Below are 20570 nucleotides of genomic sequence, written 5' to 3'. Positions count from 1 at the left end.
AGGAGTTGAGCCTCACTCAATTCAAGGTGCATGTTGGACCACCCTGATTTGGCCAGAGAAAGGGTCCAGAACAGGGTCAGTATGTGCAGCTGCTGATTTCTGGATAGTACTGGACACCTTCAATAAATGCCTGTTGTATCCTTCAGAGAGGCTAGAGGTGTCAGGTGTGCCAGCACTGCTGAACCTTACAAAGGTATAGCAATCCTGAGAGACAAGGGTCCATATTCACTCTTTCAACCAACTTTTATGTCCAAGCCCAGAGGGTCACAGTCATTCATTCTTCTGTCTTAATGCAGTGCTCCCCAAAATCTGGCTCCTCTCTTTGAGATTCCTGTAGAATCAGAGGCTGGAATCTGATGCTTTAAACGTGGGCACATTAACATCTTGGGTTTGGTGAATTTATCTTGACTTTCGTAAATGGCTTTCCCTGTGGGAGAATTCAGGAAGCTTAAGAACTGTTTTGCTGTAAGATCTGCAGCTAAGCAAGCAGAATTCTCCATTGGCTCTGACTGCAAGGCTGATTTGACTGTGAGGCTGATGTATTTAATTGCTCTGCCTTCACCGACAGGAAGATAGGACTGTCTTAGGAAAGACACTCTCTGCCTCTGGTGGAGGATTGTTATTTAACTCAAAAGCACTCTCTTGTGGTCATGATAATTTCTGATGAGAGTGGATTTCCTGGCTGTGAGGTGACTGAGTACTGGAATAACATAATCAATTTTACGAGGCAGAGCGAAGGCAATTTGACAGGGCTATATGGCTCAGACAAAGTATAAGCAAAGGATACGGCAGGTAGAAGTATTAATCACTTCTGGAAATGCTGAGCTTTAGGGAGTAAGAAACCCATGAGTGCTTCTGAACTTAGAAGCACAATTTAAATGAAAATAAAATGCTGCTTATCTCAGCAGCTCAGATCCTGCCTGTGATTTTGGGAGAAGACTCTGGTGTGGTCTGTGGTCAAACAAATGGAGAGCTTAGTTCCCAGCTTCACTCTGTAAAGCCAGGGGAGTTATGTGTACAGGGCAGAGAAGTTTTCCAGCTAGTGCAGTCAACTGTGCCAGCAGAGGATGGGTCCAGTGTGTCTGAGTCAAATTCATGCATACAGACATGCATTCTGTGGATTAAATACCCCAAGAGTGATTTTTATTCCTTGTAGGTTTCTTTTTCCATTTGTTCTTATCATTTGTAGAAGATGATGAAGGCTCGATGCTCTTGTTTTTTTTTCAGCGAGCGTATCAGCATGCGCCAGTCCAAAGTCGATAAGCTGTATGCAGGCCTGAAGGATCTAGCTGAAGAGAGACGGGGCAAGCTGGATGAGAGACATAGGCTGTTCCAGCTTAACCGTGAGGTGGATGACCTGGAGCAATGGATTGCTGAAAGGGAGGTGGTGGCAGGATCCCATGAGCTGGGACAGGATTACGAACATGTAACGGTAAGTCTTTGGACATGGCTGCAGACTGACCTTCCTTTTCCGGATGCTGCACACAGCAGATGGTTGATGTAAATTGGTAGCTGGCTTGCTTGGTTTGCTCAGATCAGTTTGTAATTACAGCGCTACATAAGTCTGTTTCTCTGCGTTTCAGATGCTACAGGAGCGATTCCGAGAATTTGCCCGAGACACTGGTAACATTGGACAGGAGCGTGTTGATACTGTTAACCACATGGCAGATGAACTCATCAACTCTGGACATTCAGATGCTGCGACAATTGCAGAGTGGAAGGACGGACTCAATGAGGCCTGGGCTGATCTCCTAGAGCTCATTGACACAAGAACACAAATTCTAGCAGCCTCTTATGAACTGCACAAATTTTACCATGATGCCAAGGAGATCTTGGGACGTATTCAAGACAAACATAAGAAACTGCCTGAAGAGCTCGGTAGAGACCAAAACACAGTGGAAACACTACAGAGAATGCACACAACATTTGAGCATGATATCCAGGCACTCGGCACCCAGGTGTGTAGCAAGCGAATGGTGCTGTCTGTGGGTATAGGAACCTGAGCTGCAGAGTTCTGCTGCGGCTCTTGGCCCTTCCGTGACTGGGGTACAGTGCTTCCAGCTGCTTTCCAAGTGTATTTCTGTGGGAATAACTTCACCGGCATCATTTTCTTATCTGTCTGTCTGCTTCACTGTCATTGCATTAGGTTAATTAGTTTTTCTAAAATAGAAATCCATAAGTACACAGATTTCTGAATATGTAGGTAATTGTTGAACATTATTGCATTTCCTGTCCTTGGTTGGAGAAGAAATCATAAAGGCAGAGAACTTCTGTATTGATTTAAAGTAAAGCAAAAAGCTGTCATGTCTCCTGACAGTCTCAGCCTGCCATGTGCGTAGGAAGAGAGTGGATGGAGAGGCACAAGGGTAACACATTTAGCTCCACAGAGGGCCTTTTTCTGATTGCCTCAAGCGGCAGCACCAGCAGGGTGCTGTGTGGCTGATACAGTTGGAAAATAGTTTAGATTTGAAGAAAAAAAGATTCATGTGACTGAACATATTGTCTCTTTAGTCAATTTCTGAAAGACATTGAACAGATACTAAATTTGTAAAGAATTTTTAATCTACAAGAGGTAATATGAAATACAGGTTTCAGATTTTTCTGTCCTTAGCATTGTTCTTGGGTTTTATATTAATTGTGCTGGAAGCCACCTTAGATTTGCCTGCTCCTTATGTCATGTTCGCCTTAGTGAACACAAGACACAACTATCCTGTCCCATAGAAGTATCGATAGTCCAAAGGATACTTGGAGGACAGGGGCAAATATGAAGGGATGTGTAATCCAGGTTGTTTGGTTTTTTTTTTAAAAAAAAACACCGCCAAAAAGCCCCAACCAAATCCTCTTCTGCTAAGCACTTTGCATTTTTCCTTTCTGAGAGGCAAAGGAGGTCTGTAGACCTACATAGAGGCTTTCTGACTTGGTTATGAATCTGGGCATTCTGACTTAAATATTGCTTTTTGTGATGCTTCCCAATAGCAGTCTGAAGAGATTTAAAGGACATAGTCCAGGCTAAGATTTTTAAAAGCAGCCAAACTTGATCTAATTCTGAATCTTTTGAAGCCAAGGTATGTTAAATAGAAGGTGGCAGCTGCTCATACAGCACACAGGGGATTCTAAACCAAAAAACAACGTTCAACTGCCAGAATGAGAATTTTGGAAGGGAACAATTTGCTTAAGGAATGGAGGAATTATGACTGACTGTATTTATCCCAGTGGGTTGGAAAAGATAGTTTTTATGGCCCAGCTGCCTGCCAATTCTTATTATGTTGCAATTTACATAGTAGTTTACACTAGAATAAAGGAGATGTGGCAACCATTTGATTTTCCAAGTGTTTTACTTTCAGAAACTATAGATTTTATACATAAAATTGGAGACATCCACAAAACACCAATCCCAGTCTGTCAAAAAGGTTATTATAATCAAGGCCTAAATGAAGGAATATGTAATCATGGGGCAGAGCTGTGGTGGAAGCACTTAGGATAGTTTTTGGATGAAACAGCTAGAGCACCAAGATGGGTCATTATGACAGTGGCATGATCTCTGTGCCTGTAGGTAGAAGGCTATTTAATTGGATGTTCAATTTTTTTTTTTTTTAAAGATAAAATTATTAGACGAGAGCTAATAAATGTTGTTTTCTAGCTTGAAAAATATGTGAAATAGTGAAGAAATGGAATTTGATGTCCCAAGACAGTGTTTGAAAGGAAAAGAGATTTCTAATAGTAGAAGGATCTCTGAATTTCCAAATTTTCTTCTCTTAGAAGTCATTATCTACATTTTTGAAAAATCACCTCTGTCAGCTAGAGCAGTGGTTTTCATACAGGAGTTCCTGAGTGGCATTGTCTCTTGTGTGAGAGGAAGAGAAGTTGATGATGAAAATGGTCCCCATTTGCCCTGACGTTTAACAGTCACTTTGTATTGGCACCCAGTCTTACAGAAGGTTTAGGCAGTGGCAAATCTTTGCTATTTTGGGGGCCCCTTGACCCAAGAGTCTCCTCTAAGAAATATTCTCATAGGGATATACTGACTTAATAACAAAACAAACTTTTTTGGTATCGACAGACCAAATATATTTGCAGTGGCTTTAGAAAGCCATTCAAATGATGAATCAGCAGCTAGAATGTCCCCATATTTGTGACTCAGAACTACCCAAACACTAATGCATTTCTTTCTTATGAAAACACACCAGGTGAGACAGCTGCAGGAGGATGCTGCACGCCTTCAGGCTGCCTATGCTGGAGACAAAGCTGATGACATCCAGAAGAGGGAAAACGAGGTCCTAGAAGCATGGAAGGCACTGTTAGATGCCTGTGAGGGCCGCAGGGTTAGACTGGTGGATACAGGAGACAAATTCCGTTTCTTCAGCATGGTTCGTGATCTCATGCTTTGGATGGAAGACGTTATCCGACAGATAGAAGCCCAAGAAAAGCCAAGGTAATGTGAAGTATCTCTTCACAATCAGAAGATAAGGCTGCAGGTCAGTTGAGGAAAAGACACAGTATCACTGAGCCAGAAATTCGGAGAGGGACTGTCAAAATCTGATGGTGGTGTAGAAGCTTGCTTTTGTGTATTGCTGCCTAGCAGAGGCTGGGGGCTACTGAAGTAATTGCAGTGTAAAATTGTGTGAAGAGATGAAGTCTCACATGCTTGTTTATTTGATCTCTGATTCGGACCAGAATGGTGCCGTTCCTAAGGAAAGGCTGCTAGCAGTCTTGCTTCCTGAACTACAGAGAATCTAGGAATTTATTTTTCTTTTCGTACCGTTGTGGGTTAGTTTACTTGTTTGAAAATGTAACAACTGTTAAATCTGGAACACATGTTTCTGAACCATCGATTGATCATTTTAGGGATGTTTCGTCTGTTGAACTACTAATGAACAATCACCAGGGTATCAAAGCAGAAATCGATGCCCGAAATGACAGCTTTACTACCTGCATTGAGCTCGGCAAATCTCTTCTGGCAAGAAAACACTATGCATCAGAGGAGGTACTGCGCTTACCGAATGTGTAACAACTGCAGTGCAGCTGGCCTATCGATTCTGTTTCAGTTGGAGAAACTTGCATTGTGTAATCTACAGATTAATAAACTGCATATTTATAATGACATGAATTGCTTCAGGGACTGTTGGACTTACTTGCTATTGTGAAATTAGTGTATAATTTAACTCTGTGAATTCATGGTGGATAGCAGAGATGGCACCTAAATCTAAAGTATCATTTTCAGTCCAGGAAATGTAAAGAAGCTGTTGCATTCAGTTCTGCAGAGAGAAAACTCTGGGATGGCTGTGTTTGGAAGGGTGACTTCTTTGGGCAAGAGCAGAGTGAGACAGCCTGAATTTTGTGCAGGGGAACTGGAATGCTATGAAGAGGCCTGCTAGGGGAAGGAGCAGGAAAAAGCTTGTCTCATAGGCAGTAAATACAGGGAATACTAAGATAAAAGCTTAAGGCATTTATTTATTTTCTGATTTGTCCAGGCCAGAGGATAGAGACTTAACCCATGTTTCTTTCTGCCTCCCTTTGGTGGAGGGAGGATAGCCAAATGTTGGAAGATACTGCCCACTCAGGGGGCTGATATTTTCTGTGTCTGCATACACGAGTGCTGTGGAGTATCCTTGGAGAAACATTTGCTCAGGCACTGGGAAGTTTTGCTAGCCAGTATTCACCCTGAGAATAACACGGGCTTATGCTGGCGTGTCAGTGGTGTTAGCACAGGTAGCTGCAGGCTCTTTGTAACGATCACGAGCAGCACATTTTGCATTATTTGCTAGAAAAAGGGCAGAAGATGTAATACGTGATTGCACCACTTAGATATGTTCTTCCGTTTTACTCCTTTTATCAAATACTCTCGGTGGTGTAGTTTTTGACAGATACCGAATGCTTACGCAAATGTGATACTTCAATGCAAATGTCATATTTACTTATACTTTGAAGAGAAAAGCGGCTGTTGTATTCACATTTAAGTCACTTGACGTTCTAGCATGATGTATTTTGTCAGTGCCTTTTGCTGGTAGTAATGGCTTATGCAGTGTGGTGGTGTGAGCCTGCAGCCTGGTGCTTGTATTAACAGTCCTGCATTCTCCTCTTCAGATCAAGGAAAAGCTGCTGCAGCTGACAGAAAAGAGAAAAGAAATGATTGACAAATGGGAAGACAGATGGGAGTGGCTGAGACTGAGTAAGGATATCCTTGGATTTCTTTTGGGCAGGGCCATAGCTAACTCTCTCTTCACTGTGTCTGTCTAAGTGTTGACAAAACCTGCAACTCCTTACTTTTTTATTATTGAAAGTGTGTTTGTTCTGTAATAACTGGAAGATTCATGCCTGTTGATTGTAAAATAATGGAGAATTTGAAACCAAGAAACCTGCACCAACTTCTTACTCTATATGATCAAATTTGGAGCTAGGTGGAATAGATTACCGTATTTTGCAAGTGTCACATTCCAACAGTGTTTCTACAAAGGATGCACTACTAAAAAAAATAGGCAGAAGTAAAGCCCTGCTACCTCACGCCTGTAACATGCCTGCGTTATCTGAGAGGCTAGAATGTTGATGAGCAGTTCATTGACAAAGGGTGTACTTTTAAACATTGCAGCATTTTGCAAGTTTTACACCAGCAACAAGAACCCAGTTGTGATACTCTTAACAAGGTGATCTGCATCTCATATACAGACTGAAGCCATTGCAGCAGACAGTTGTCCAGGATCTCAAAACGTGTAGTGCAGTGCAGTCATTTTGTGGGGTTCTGGGTGGCTCTGTATACGTTCTTCATTTCTTCTGAGCCTCAGCAGGCTTTAAGAAATACAGTAGCATGGGCAGTTGTCCCTCAGTTTGGGTGTTTGTACCATGTTATTCATTAAAATTGGTCTATCCCATTCACAAAAACAGTGGAAGGTTTTTTTCAGCTGTGAAGATGGAAGGAAACCTGGAACTGTAGCACTGTAGACAAGCATAAAGTACAGAAATACTGCTTGCTGAAGGGAACTACAGCCTATGGTCTAGCTGTTCTGCAGACAGGCCAGTCTGAGGAAGAAAACCAGCAGATAACAGACTTTCTACTCTGAAGTTAATAGGTTACAGCAGATCAGAACAAAAAGGAAATGCTGAAATTGCAAAATGAAACAGTCTGTAGAAGAAGCGAAGGTGGGCCTTAACTTTTATTTTTCCTCAAAGCAAAGCCAATAGGATAAATTTCTGTCTTTTAAATGATTAATTTCAGTGAGCTTAGTTAAGGAAAATACTTAGCCAAATATATTTACTTTTTTCCCAAGTTATTTTTAAGTGGATTCAGAAGATCCTTGATGACTTCATGATGTTCTATTGGACATTAATGGCACTGATATCTGTACATTCTTTGCTCAGTTTTGGAGGTACACCAGTTTTCAAGAGATGCAAGTGTGGCGGAGGCCTGGCTGCTGGGACAGGAGCCCTACCTATCCAGTCGTGAAATAGGTCAAAGTGTTGATGAAGTGGAAAAATTAATTAAACGACATGAAGCATTTGAAAAATCTGCAGCTACTTGGGATGAGAGATTTGCAGCACTGGAAAGACTGACCACAGTGAGTGCTATAGGCGAGAATCACCTCTCTTGGCCATTCCCCTTCATTTTGGTGCCATCTGATTGGTACCATTTGGTGCCATTGTTTGGAATAACTCCTGGCATCACCAACCTCATCTCTGTTTGTTGATCCATTTGTTTTGTTGATCAACCTAGGCCAGTTACCCAGGGCCTGAAGTTTCATGTTCCCAACAGTACTAAAACCCTCTCAGGTTCATTTCAACTCAACAACGTGCAAGGAAAGCTTAAGTGATAAATGACCTTAGTCAGCAAAAGCTGTCTCAGGCCCAGGAGTGATGACCCAGAAGCAAATTCAAGAGCTGAGCAGTTTGCTCCAGCCCTCTGCCATACAGGTTGTACTGCTAAAAAGGAAGGGGGATTCTGAGTGAGAAAGACCCAGATCCAAACACTGGAAATGGTTTTTGGTTAAAGACAATGGTGTGAGGAGACAGTGGTGGGGAGGGGGTTTGACAAAAAATGTTTATTGTGTTTGGACTGCTCCAGTACAAGGCTGTGTTGTCCCTGAGAAAGACATCATAAACACCGCCCCCCCCCCCCAAAAAAACCCAACCAACAACATTTTGAGCACAGCTGCAATGTCAGTAATTAATGCTTGAAGAAAATGTTACCATCATTGGAGAATAATTTTACTTTAGACACTAAAATTGAAGTGGCTTGATTTTTCACAGGTGCTGAGCGTCACAGCTGCAGACAAAGTGAATTGGAGTTTCTCAGCATCTTCAAAAATCAAGCTGATTTTATTTAGATGGTTAATTTCAGGGATTGGGATGTGGAACACTGTTTCCATGTATGGCAAGCAGACAAGAGGTTGTCACTTCTCAATATTTTAATAGCTTGGGCTGCTTTCTTGTTTGTCTGGTTTTTGTTTTAATAGAATGAATTAGAAAGGAAACACAGACAGTGGTGAGCTGCTGCCCAGGCACTCCACTTGATGTTAAAGGGTCTGATACTGTGTGCCTTTAGTGAGAAATGCAGTGCAACAAACTTTGCATGATTAATACTTTTAAAGACTGATGCCTTCAAATTTTATTCCAGTTAATTTTAATCTCAGTAATGTTTCAGAAAAATGTACAGAGTTATTTTTAGTTTCTAGAAATGCCCCTGAAAAATGTGCAGTGCTTTTAGATGCACAAAAATGTTTCATTTCTCAGTTGGAACTGCTGGAAGTACGTCGGCAACAAGAGGAAGAGGAGAGGAAGAGACAGCCGCCCACTCCAGAGCCCAGCCCAAAAGTTGCAGAGGATGCAGACTCCCAGCAGCAATGGTAAGCCCAGGATGCAGGAAGCTGAACTGCGTACTTGTTGCAAAATGCACCGCTACAGTACTTCACACGGTTTCTTCAGACAGAATTCTCAGGCTGAAGATGCATTGTAAAGGGAGAGTCTGGAGGTTGTGTGGTTTTGTAATGTGACCCTTTTTAGAAGACTTGGTGGTTTCTGGGGACAGCACCTTTCCCAGACACCTGAACTCCCTGCTAAGTTGAATGTTCCAGTTTTTCATCATGATGCAGTGTTACAACTGCTGGGGTGTACCTGGCCCTAAAGTAAGAATGCTGTTTTTACACCCTCTGTGTTATGAATTAAAATTTCTGAACAATCTTGGCTTTCTTCTTTGATGAGCATCAATTACAGATTTCAAGCCACGTCCATGGAACATTAATATTTATAAAATTACTTATGTGATAGGGTTAGGCTTGTTTGTAATGTAACTGTCAGGAAAGTCTGTTTTGATCTCCCTTAAGATTGGATTTATTCAGTTGGGCCTGAGGATTTTAAGAACTTGCTTGAATTTCTGAAGTGTGCAATATTCAGTAGGAAAATCTCATTTTGGTGAAAAGATGGGTGACTTTCAGGAACTTAATACAATTTCTTCTCTTTTTCCTCTCTCCCAACAGGGATGGGACAAAAGGAGAACAGGTTTCCCAAAATGGTTTGCCATCAGACCAGGAGTCTCCACGGGTTAGTTACCGCTCCCAAACCTACCAAAACTACAAAAACTTTATTAGCAGACGGACAGCCAATGACCGGTCGTGGTCTGGACTGTGACATACAGAATCATTTGCAGCAAAAGACACCTTTTTTTCAGTATGGTTTACTGGTATTGGTTTAATCTTTTGGCTTCAGATTTCCCTGCTGCTTTTCTCTTACTTCCCATCAGTTGACTTTTCTTTAATTAGCAGCCCCTTGGAGATGTATTTGCTTCACTTTAATCCTTGTTTATTTGAATCTCCCCACTGACACTCAGTTGCTGTAAGGTGACACATTTATTTCATGTTATTTACTGTGAGTTTTTCATGTCGCTAATAGTATTAAGATTTTCCAGCTAAATCGTCCTTTATATGAGTAATTGAGATTTAATGAGATTACATCATAATGAAGAAGAGAACTAGAATCTGACAGGTATGACGCATCGAGTTATACTAACAGGTTTCAGCACGGCAACGTTATTAAATCAGCTGCATTAGCAAGTGAGTTATTTACAAGGCCAAAGATAATACATGCAAGTGAGTTTGGCAGCAAAGGCTGGGAGGGAGGGGAGGGTTGTAACTATCGATAAATAAAAGCCTTAAGGTTAGTTGTATAACATTCCATGCAGAATGGACTCATTGACTGCAGATAAAAATAAACATGAAATAAAACATTAAAAACTAGTATGTAGATTTATCTTGATATCTAGTCCTTATGAAGAGTTGTGATCTTGCTGAATAACTATTTTGGGGCCCCATTTTGCCTTGGTCCTGTCCAGTTTACACTACAGCAATTTGATTTACTCACACTGGAGAGACAGTGGTATAAATGAGAGTAGGGTGTGGACCCTTATGGAGAGGTTGTGATGCTTTTCTTTAAAAACTAAATAAAATACATTGGTCTAAGATCCAGCTCTTTATTTTATATAAGTGCAGGCTCAATGGTCTATGCCTTATTCATTCCTTCTCAGCAGGGTTGTCCCAGTGGAGTCAGAATGCATGCCAATAACCTTAATGTGCAGCCATAAAAATACCAGTAAATATGTATATATATTTAATGCAAAGCAGTAGTTGAAAACTGGCTTACCTCTCCCATTACCTTCCTGCAAAGCCTACTTGTTTCAATTAATGCTTTGAATGGTGAGAAAAATGACACTTCTTTTTCTTAGATTTTTGAACCTCACTCTCTGAGGTCATATTAAGTGCAGGAAAGGCTCCTGGCAGGCTCAGATCGGTCGATATTAGAGCTCTTACCAGTACTGCGAAGGAAATGCAAGTCCCAGTCTAGGACTCTGGGAGGAAATGCCTTTCAGCACAAGTTTATCCTTCACATCCATCCCAGTTACTTTTGGGTCTGCACACCGTCTTTGTCAATGCCTAGGATACGAAGCAGTTCTACATTTTTCTTTCTTTAAATAAAGGCTTTTGGTTCATCTTTAATATTAGATTATGAAGTGATCTGTCTGTTGTACATCTAATGTTTACAAAATGATATATAGTTGTGGAAAGGAACATGAGGTGGCCTGCAAGCACATCCCAGATCATCATCATCTTGTTGGTTACCACAGCCTTACACATAATCTGTTTGCTTCTTATTTTATTTTATTTTGTTTTATTTTATTCCGTTTCATTTTATTTCATTTTATTTTATTGCCATGATACATAATGCATTTCCATGTTAATCTTTGCCACCTGCACTTCAGTCTTTCATGAGAGCTTTTTAGCTCAGTTCATTGCATCTTGTGTTGCAATACATCAGATGTACACAGCTGTATTATTTCTGATTTGAGGCGCAAGATACGCTGCTGTTGATCAGAATTTTGACTTCTGACAACTAGCTGAGCAGTGCAGCTGAATTGTTCTGTATGGGCTGAGCTTGTAAAGTGAGAAAGGTGATTGAAAGGATGTGCTTCAGTAATTGTACTTTTGCTGTAACTTGTCTTTCCACTTCATGATGCATGTTTTTTTTTCTTTTGTCAGGATAACAACATATAGCTTCTTAATGCTTTTAAAAATTCCATATAAATTTATGCAGACGATCTGGTGACTACCTAGTGTTGGCTCTCTGTGCCTGTGAGAGTATGACGGTTCTCAGAGCAGTATAGCTGTAGCTTCAGACTCCATCATCTGGGAAGCCTTCAGATGTATTCTGGCTAAAAAGTAGTATGTAAAAGTAATTTATATAGATACACATTTTTACTTGTATTAGTACACTTATATATAAAAATTACACTTTTATGGGGAAGAAAAATTAAGTGATCAATTAAGGTCATCATTTTAGGCAGTAGAAGTGAAGATTTCACCTATTTATTATAGCATATGGTACTGGCTTAAAACATTAAAATGGTACTTATGCAAGAACAATACATAGGCTGTCATCTATTTGCATCTGAAAAGGCAAATACGTCTCTATTATTTAAGCTGTGGTGCAGAGACCTAAGCTGATGAACTGAATATAATGTTGCTCCAAGCACTATGAAAATCAAAGGGATGTCTCCAGGCATTGTCACCAGCTGTCTTGTTGCATGTTATAGTCCTGATTTAAATATCTCAAGATTAGTCCTTAGCCACTAAAGCACTTGCAACTAACCTCTCAGTCATGATTAAGAAAACTGTATTCATGTACGTGATAACTGTTTTGTTGTAACAGTACAGTTTGCTATTAATGTTTGTCCTCAGTTGCGTTGTCTCTGCATGCCTGGTGCATGTTTCCATTAAAGTTTGTTTAGCTCCTGTTTTTTCTCTATTTTCATGACATATTCTTTGCATAGCTGTTTATGATTCAGATTTATTTTGCTTGTTTTCTGTTAATTGTAGATAACACATGAAAAGGAAATAAAACCTGAAAGAGCATCAGAAAAGCTTTTCATAGCCCTTTTACAATCAGTAGAATTTTAAGTAGAAGTTACAGGTCTGATTGTGTGATTAAAGTTGGCAGTTACCTTTTAAAACTACAGGGTTGCAGATTGCAGCACTGAATTACATGTTATTTCCCATAAAACCACATTAAGTAGCTGTGCAGTGACTGCTGTTCTGAAACTGGTCTGTTTTACTTCAGATTAGTGGTTATAGCTACCCCAAAATCAGTGATATTTTCACGTCTTGCCAGTATCGCTACAGAAGACATGCTACTTTCAGCATCAGTCTAGGTAAGAGGTAGTTCTGGGTAGTTGAGATACATTACTGTGGTCTGTGCAGTTCCTTATTGCTGGTCACAAAGGGTTCATGTATTTCAGGGATCCAGCCAGCTGAAAAGCAGAGAACTGGAAGTTCAGTAACTGTCACTGGTCAAAAAGATTTGCAAAGGGCTGTCCTTTTTCTTGAACGTGATCTGTTGGCTGTTGGTGATCAGCACCAGTGATGACTGATTAATGGAGCTTTCATTGGTGAATCACTGGTGGTTTCTTTCACTACCTGTGTTCTAGTAGCTGTGCTGGCAGTGTTTGGGTAATCTTCAGCCTCATCTATTTATTTACCCTCTCCCCCCTTTAATGCAACACTTCTGTTATGTTTTGAGATTTGGATACAAATAGTGAGGTTTGATGGCTTAGACTTACCCCAATTGTGAAGAAGCAGTGTCATTGATTTTGACTTCCATGGGGTAACAGTGCAGGGTAGATGTTTCCTCTTATAAATTAGGCTGTAAGGCTACATGTCTTTAGGGACAGAGTAAAACAGATATGGCTGAAGTGGAATGTGAGCTGTGATTCTTTCCCTGTTTCAGTGGTATAGTGTCTGTACTCTGGAGATTTAGATTGCTTAAAGGCAGTTAACCAATCCTTCCCATGTTCATAGCAAGTTGACACTTAGTTCTTCCTAGGTCAATATATGAGGTACAAAGGTGTGAGGTACAATAATGTATACTTGGCAGGTATAAGAAGTTCTAGCAAACGGTGGCAAAATTTAGTTTGTTGCATAATAATTCGGCTGCTTTTGAATTGTCCAGGCCATGTGCAGAAGTGGGAATGTCTAATTATTGTGCCATTCACAAATACCTGCTTGTCTGCATAAAAACAGTCCAGAATGTTCGTAATCTACTAGAGCATTAGCAGCACTAAGCTTTAGTAACTTGCTAATAATAATAATAATACACACTGGTTGTGTAACTCTTGAGCTGCTACCAATGGCTCTACATGTCAAAGTAATGGTACAAGAGAAAAAAAACTGGGACCAAGCTGCATTTCAAAAGCTTATAGCCATTAGGATTCCAATTTAAATGATTTTTGGATGAATGGCTCCTGAAGACGTCGACAGCTTGACCAGTCAGAGCTGCTGGAAACATGGCTGCTCTCTAGGCTATCTCGATCACAGTGCGACAGGCAACGCGATCAACAAAGCAAGTGATGGGCAAGGCCTTGGTTCTGTCTTTGTTTGGGGGTAAATAGTTGTGTGATGTTGTGTGACTGTGGTGGTTTTCAGTTCCTTTAACAAAAATCCAATCCACCTAATAACGAAAGTCTGAAGACGACCTTGATAAATTGACACATGACCTCATTTCCCTTGTCTTTAAGATCCAATATCCTAACTGGGATGGTGGAGATGAAATGCATGGTGTAATCTTTCTAATTTCTGCATGTGTTGATTTTGTTGTGTCACTAGGGGAATGGGGAAAGTGGGAAAGGAGCTTTTACAGAAACAAATAAATTACGCAATTTTTTGTAAATGCTCCTGGGCAATTTTGGCATATTTTTCTGCTGACTCGTAGTTAATACCTTTTATGGACTTTTAATGCCCCAGTAATGCCATAAATGTATTTAAGGTGGCTGATGTGTATAACTTCTACTGTTCCTCTAGGTTTGCAGAAAGTGTGATTGTTACTGTTCCAAACATTTGAGTACTTAGCAAGATAATTGAATGCTCTCATTTTAGGAATAACAATATATAAAAGAATATGAATTGACCAGCAGAGCAAAGCACAGTAAAATTCACACTGATGTTTAGCTGCTCTTATTTTCCCGTCTCTCCACCTATAATATAAAATGGGTACTAATCCATTCATACCTTCTAATTTCCTTGGCCTTCTGTGTCTCCATGGAGTGTGAGAAAGAACTTACTGGCCTGTGTCATTCTCCAGGCAAAGTTTATACACAGCCACGTTGTGCAGGGAAACAGATTAACTGCAAGATACCTCAGTGTTGTGAGGCTTCTAGCTGAACTTTTTTTCCACTGTTTCTAGGTGGCAGAAACTGCAGAAACAAATGAAATGGTCAATGGAGCTGCTGAACAGAGGACAAGTTCAAAAGAATCTAGTCCTGTTCCCTCTCCAACGGCAGACCGCAAAGCCAAGACCGCCATTCAGGCCCAGACTGCTGCTACCCTACCAGCCAAAACACAGGAGATTCCTTCAGCTCAGATGGAGGGCTTCTTACATCGCAAACATGAATGGGAGACACACAGCAAGAAAGCCTCGAGCAGGTAAAGTACTCGATGCTTAATGCAGATAATTGCATCCAAAATCTCCAAGATGTAAGACAGTAAATGTTATCCCTGCTGCTATTGTCTTCTCACAGCTCCTAAAGACCTTTCAGGCTTACTGCTCCTGTTGTTGTAGGAACTGTGTATGCACGGTTGAACAGTATATTTGATCAAGTTGCAATCTAAAGATACAAGGTAGAAAATGCAGTGGTAGCCGTATTTGGAAGGCGGAAAACTGAGGCCTAAAGATACCATGACTTTCCCACTTCACATGATGAAATTGTGGCAGTAGTGGGATTTGATTCCAGATCTCAGGTTGTACATTACTGCAAGAAAAGAAAAACACGTAGGTGTGAGAATAGAAATGTCCATATTCTTCTGACATTTTCTGTTTGCACATTAGCACTTTCCACCTACTCTGTAATCTGTTCAGAAGAGAAAAGCGGGTGAATATGATTTGTGTGCCTTAGTTGATTCCTATCCTAAGGACCCAATCCTGCGGTTCTCAAACAGGCAAAACTTCTGAGATTTCCCTCTGCACTGGGAAAGCAGACTGGGGTCCTTCATGACCTGAGAGAGCTCTTGAAACCAGATTTATGACTTGGCTGACAAAGAAAATGTTGACTAGCAAGTGGTGAGCTACACCAACATCTGAGGGATTTGGTAGGAGCCAAAGCACCCAGCAGAGCTGAGTGCAGATCACAGATGAGTACAGTACTACCATGATTTTTGTTCACCTAGAGTTGTTCACACTGGAGAACTCCTTTGAAGCAGTGATAGTCACCAATACTAATATCTAGGGACTCTTATTTCTAGTAGTCATTGATTTTTTTTATAGCTGTATTAGAGAATGAAGCAGATGATGCCACTAAGAGTATTTGTAACAATTGAGGATTTCACATGCAATCCATTTGTTAGTTTGCAGCACAATGAGAATTCCTTCTACAATAAAGCATAGTCATTAAAAGGTTAATCAGTTTCTCTCCCAAGTATGCAAACTGCCTAGCCTGCCAAACAGTCCTCCCACTGTTAGGATGTGCTTATGTGCTATCACAGAGAGCTCTGGAAATCTCTATTCCATTTGGCTCAAAGTCAGTACTTTTGTCTTGAAGCCATGCTTTTATGAGAGAATTTGCTGTCTGCAGTTTACAGGACAGTGTAGGCTGTATTGACATCCTCAGACTGAACCAGCCTCCATTATGTTATAGAAATAATTGTGTTTGGTTTCTCCAGTTCTCCAAGTAAGAGCATTTGATTTATAAATGCTTTCGTTGTTTTCTGTGTTTTGAAGATCATGGCATAACGTGTACTGTGTCATAAACAACCAAGAGATGGGCTTCTACAAGGATTCAAAAGCTGCTGCTTCTGGCATCCCCTACCACAATGAGATTCCTGTCAGCTTGAAAGAAGCAGTCTGTGAAATAGCAGTCGACTATAAAAAGAAAAAGCATGTGTTCAAGCTAAGGTAAACCTGTTGAAGCATCTTGCCATTAGCAGAAGTTGTGGTGGTATGTTCACTGTGCAAATTCATGGGAGGATCTAGCCCAGGAACTGATCATAATTACTATCTGCAGTATCTACTTTTCTGAACAAGCTCTTCCCAGCACTGGAACATGGTATATTTATCCAAGATAGCAAGTACAAAACAGTATCAAAATAATCTGTGCACTTTATTTACATCTGGGACAAGACTAAATATGTCGGCCTGAAGTTAGGAGCCCGCATTTAAAAATGCTGGGCTTTTCAACTGCTGCCTCTGGAATGAATTGAAAGGAGCTGAATGTTCATGGTTCTGCTCTTTTCAAAATCAAGCCTTTTGTTTAATTTTTTCAGTATGAATTTAGGAGACTTCTGAAGACACCTATCACATTTTCAGATCTAGAACATGTAGTTACAGACCATTTCGTTTTGAAGTATGTGTAGCACTTGTTCAAAGGTTAAAAAAAAAGTAAGGCTTTTCCTACTGAAATTGTGTGTTTGTTTTACTGTGCCAACAGTTAAAAAATATTTTATTATTACACAGCTGCTTGATCATTTTGTCAAAAGAGACTCACTTTATGAACTGATCAGGTCATGTATTCCGTGATAGAGATAGGGGGGCAATTTTATATTGATGCAGGAATCCTCTAAAGATGATAGAATCCGTATCCAGGGAAATTTTCTTTATGGCAAATATATAGGGGAATATATAGCAAATATTTAGGGAAATTTAGCTTTCTTGAAGACAGGTGTGCAGCTATGCGATTCATCCTTTATACTATTTTAAGTGACTCTGAATTGATAATGTAAGGATATGCTGTTCCAGATACAAAGTTAGGCAGAAAAATCAATTGCCTTTCTTTTCACAGTACCCTGTCACCTGCATCAGGCGTCTCGCATCATTGCATGCAGCATAGTTTCTTTACTCATTCTCATTAGGAGAGTCCCCAGAGAGTTTACCAGCTCGTCATGGCAGATCTGTCTCTCCAAGCTGAGAAGGAGTGTGTTGTTGAACATGTGAGGGGCTCACTTCTACAAAGGCTGAGGTCTCTACAGATCTCATGTGCAGGCAGATCTCTCACAGAAAGGTCTAGTTGTGATCTCTGGAGAGTACCCTGGAAATATTTGTCTTTATTTCTTAAAGAAGAAAGCAAGGCATAGTTACATTCTTCCTAGTATCTGTCTTCACCGTTATTTTACTGTTTAATACTTAATTTCATTCCATAAAGAGATTTTAAAATGCTTTCTTATTGTGGAGAAAGATCAGAAAGCCTGCAACACAGCTCCCACTCACCCTGCCTCCTACTTGTTCAGATGCCTGATCTGACATTATTCAGACTTTTTTTAATTAATATATATCTTCAAAAACATTGTTGAATGTATCCCAGTTAAACCATCTGAGTCAAATCAGCACAGAAATAAAACAGAAGGGAGACTCTGGCCTTCAGTGTGAGAAGAGGCAGCTACTCATAAATAATACACAGTGTAGTATCTTGAGTCACCACCAGCTATGACAGCAGAGCAGCTGCAGAATTTCACTAGGTTTCTACAAAAGCCATGAAAACTCTTGGGTGTTGCCTGTGACTTTTGTCTTTTTTAAAATATTGACTAAACTTTTATACTGTCTTTTGTGAAAGAGAAAAGATCTGTCTAAAAGAGCAAGTACTGAAACAGCGATCATCAGCTGCTGAAGATCGCAACCTCTGCAGTGCATCCTGACGTGCTAGAACACGTCCACTGTCATAAGGATGTCTAGAGACCAGAATGTACAGTGTGCATGTGGCTGCCTCTGCGTGACAGTACAGATACCAAAACATGAGTTGTTGGGGTGTATTTGTGCATGTATAGATGTTACGACTGTCCCGTGCCGTACTGTGTATGTCAGTCTGGTTATGTACTGTAGGTAAAGAAGCAGGAGTTGAAGCAGTGTGACTACTACTAAGCTAAATTTGTGATGGTTGTTTTCTTTACAGATTGACTGATGGCAACGAATACCTCTTCCAAGCCAAAGATGATGTAAGTTTGTTTTTCTCATTGTTTTGTTACTGATGTGATATCTGTGCTGTTGTACAACAGGAAAAAAATAGCTGCAGAGAGCTCGGGGGTGCGTTTTAATTTCCCGGTCAAGAGTCTTGTGCATATGTGTGGGTGGTGTGTAGATTCAGAAGCTCCTGCTGGCACCGCCAGGGCAGCAGCGTTTTTCAGATACAGCTTCTAGTAGGCATCTTCAGCAGGTGTGTAACCAGAGGAGTGCCAGATAATGAGTTAGGACCACGTTTCTTCTCATTTCCCACTTCTATCCATTCCCCTTCCACAATGTTGAGTGAATTAGAGAGGGCGTGTGACACACGGATTGTAACAGCTTTCTGCCTTTGGGGCTTCTTGAAGGAGGAGATGAACACGTGGATTCAGGCCATCACATCAGCTATCTCTTCTGACAAAATCGAAGTGTCCCCAACCACCCAGAGCACTCCAGCCTCCAGCCGTGCCCAGACCCTGCCTGCCAGCGTCACAATAACCAGCGAGTCCAGCCCTGGCAAGCGGGAGAAAGACAAAGAGAAAGACAAAGAGAAAAGATTCAGCCTTTTTGGTAAAAAGAAGTGAACTCCATCTCCACACACTGCACTTCTCTGACCGTTCCAGTGGAATTCCAGCATGCGAGCTCAGAACCAATACGTTACTCTCTGTGCCTCATGTTCCTCAATGTGATTGACATTTTTTTATTTATAGAGCGTTTTAAAATAAAAAGCCGACAAAAAAGAATCTAAAGTTACAAATGAATGAGGTGCATTGGGCAGCTTCTGTAGGAGAGGGAGGACCAGGTTTTGGGGGTTTGGTTTTGTTTGTTTTTTTTTTTTTTTTAAATGAAGTTAATGTAGATTAGATCTTAATATTTAAACTGTTCCTCAATTTTGTGAGGCTGTCTTGGAAAATAACCCACTCCTAGTGCTATTGGTATGCAAGGCAGCGGTGCTTTCAAATCTACTGTGCACATCAAAAAACAATGTACAAATTTTCAAAAATGTTCACTCCATTTAAAGGTTGTTATGCTGAGTCTTGACTAGTAGAGCCTCCCATTACAATTCTAACATTTATTAAAATGATAGTGTATTATCTTTGCTGTAACAGAGTGCAGGTATGCATTAACTTACAGACAAACCATTTATATCCTGGCATTGGTTATTAACACAACCTGAAGCTTTTCTGCATCAAGTACGACAGATAAGAATGTTGGTGTACAAGGTGGATTAGCAGGCTGATACGGTTTTAAATAATCTGTAATTTCAAATTTTTTTTTTTTGCTGAAATACATTATATTGTATGTTTCAGATAATTCTAGTACAAAGTATAATAAGACTAGATGTATAATAAACCCTTTAAAATCATTGATAAGTGTAAAAGTGGAACTGAAGCATTTACTGGAAAAGTAATGTTACTCAAATGGTTACTTGCTTGTCAGCTGCAGCACTGTGTGTTATAATTTTGCTACATTACCTTGCTATTTGATACATAGTGTGCATTTCTCTGTCACTGTAACTATTGTAATGAAAAATTTTCATCTTACTGCACAATCAAAAACTACATTTAATAGGAATGAACTTTCAATGACTGGGCCTGTAGTCAAGAGTAGTACTGGAACTGGCTTTCAGTTGTATCGAACTGTACCTCTAGACTTTTACCCTATCTGTTAAATATATGCTATGTCATTAAATGCTTTTAAAACTAAATATGCTGGTTAAGTTTCTTATTTCATTTCTGACAATGTTAAATCATAATTTTGAAAGAGGATCAAAAATAAAGTTATTTTAAAATGTCATCTCTCCTGTGCACTGAAACTAATGTCTTCAAATGTAATTCCATTTTTGTGCGAAAGTTCATACTGAAATACTTTTCTCTCTTCCCACTCTTCTTTATCTTCCCTTTCCCTTCACTTTCCTCCTGCCTTCCCTTTCACCCTGCCCCCAAATTAAGTGCCAAAGAATAAAGAGGGAAGAAATTAAATCAATATTTTGTAAAATATTTACATAGATATTTTTTGTGAGAAATAAATCCAGCAGAATTGATGGAAGTAAGCATAAGCATAGGCTGGGACAACTGAACGAGTTGCCTGAATGTCTTGTCCAACTGGCATAAATATCC

At 40.2% G+C, this 20570-nt stretch overlaps 1 protein-coding gene across 5 annotated transcripts in view; it reads left to right on the top strand.

Moving 5' to 3' along the window:
* Window positions 1–20158, top strand: part of SPTBN1 (spectrin beta, non-erythrocytic 1) — a 136826-nt gene extending 116668 nt beyond the window's left edge. For all 5 annotated transcript variants that reach the window (XM_069787710.1, XM_069787713.1, XM_069787711.1 and 2 more), the window contains 12 exons: window positions 1228–1432; window positions 1584–1958; window positions 4188–4432; window positions 4846–4984; window positions 6085–6169; window positions 7354–7550; window positions 8722–8834; window positions 9465–9528; window positions 14713–14951; window positions 16243–16416; window positions 18404–18446; window positions 18819–20158. In XM_069787710.1, the coding sequence (XP_069643811.1) occupies window positions 1228–1432; window positions 1584–1958; window positions 4188–4432; window positions 4846–4984; window positions 6085–6169; window positions 7354–7550; window positions 8722–8834; window positions 9465–9528; window positions 14713–14951; window positions 16243–16416; window positions 18404–18446; window positions 18819–19034 (2095 nt within the window). In that variant the 3' untranslated portion in view covers window positions 19035–20158. The remainder of the gene's footprint in view (window positions 1–1227; window positions 1433–1583; window positions 1959–4187; window positions 4433–4845; window positions 4985–6084; window positions 6170–7353; window positions 7551–8721; window positions 8835–9464; window positions 9529–14712; window positions 14952–16242; window positions 16417–18403; window positions 18447–18818) is intronic.
* The last annotated feature ends 412 nt before the right edge of the window (window positions 20159–20570 follow it).

This window comes from Haliaeetus albicilla, chromosome 7, assembly GCF_947461875.1.
Source record: "Haliaeetus albicilla chromosome 7, bHalAlb1.1, whole genome shotgun sequence".
NCBI lineage: Eukaryota > Metazoa > Chordata > Aves > Accipitriformes > Accipitridae > Haliaeetus > Haliaeetus albicilla.
This window is presented reverse-complemented; position numbering and strand designations above follow the sequence as displayed.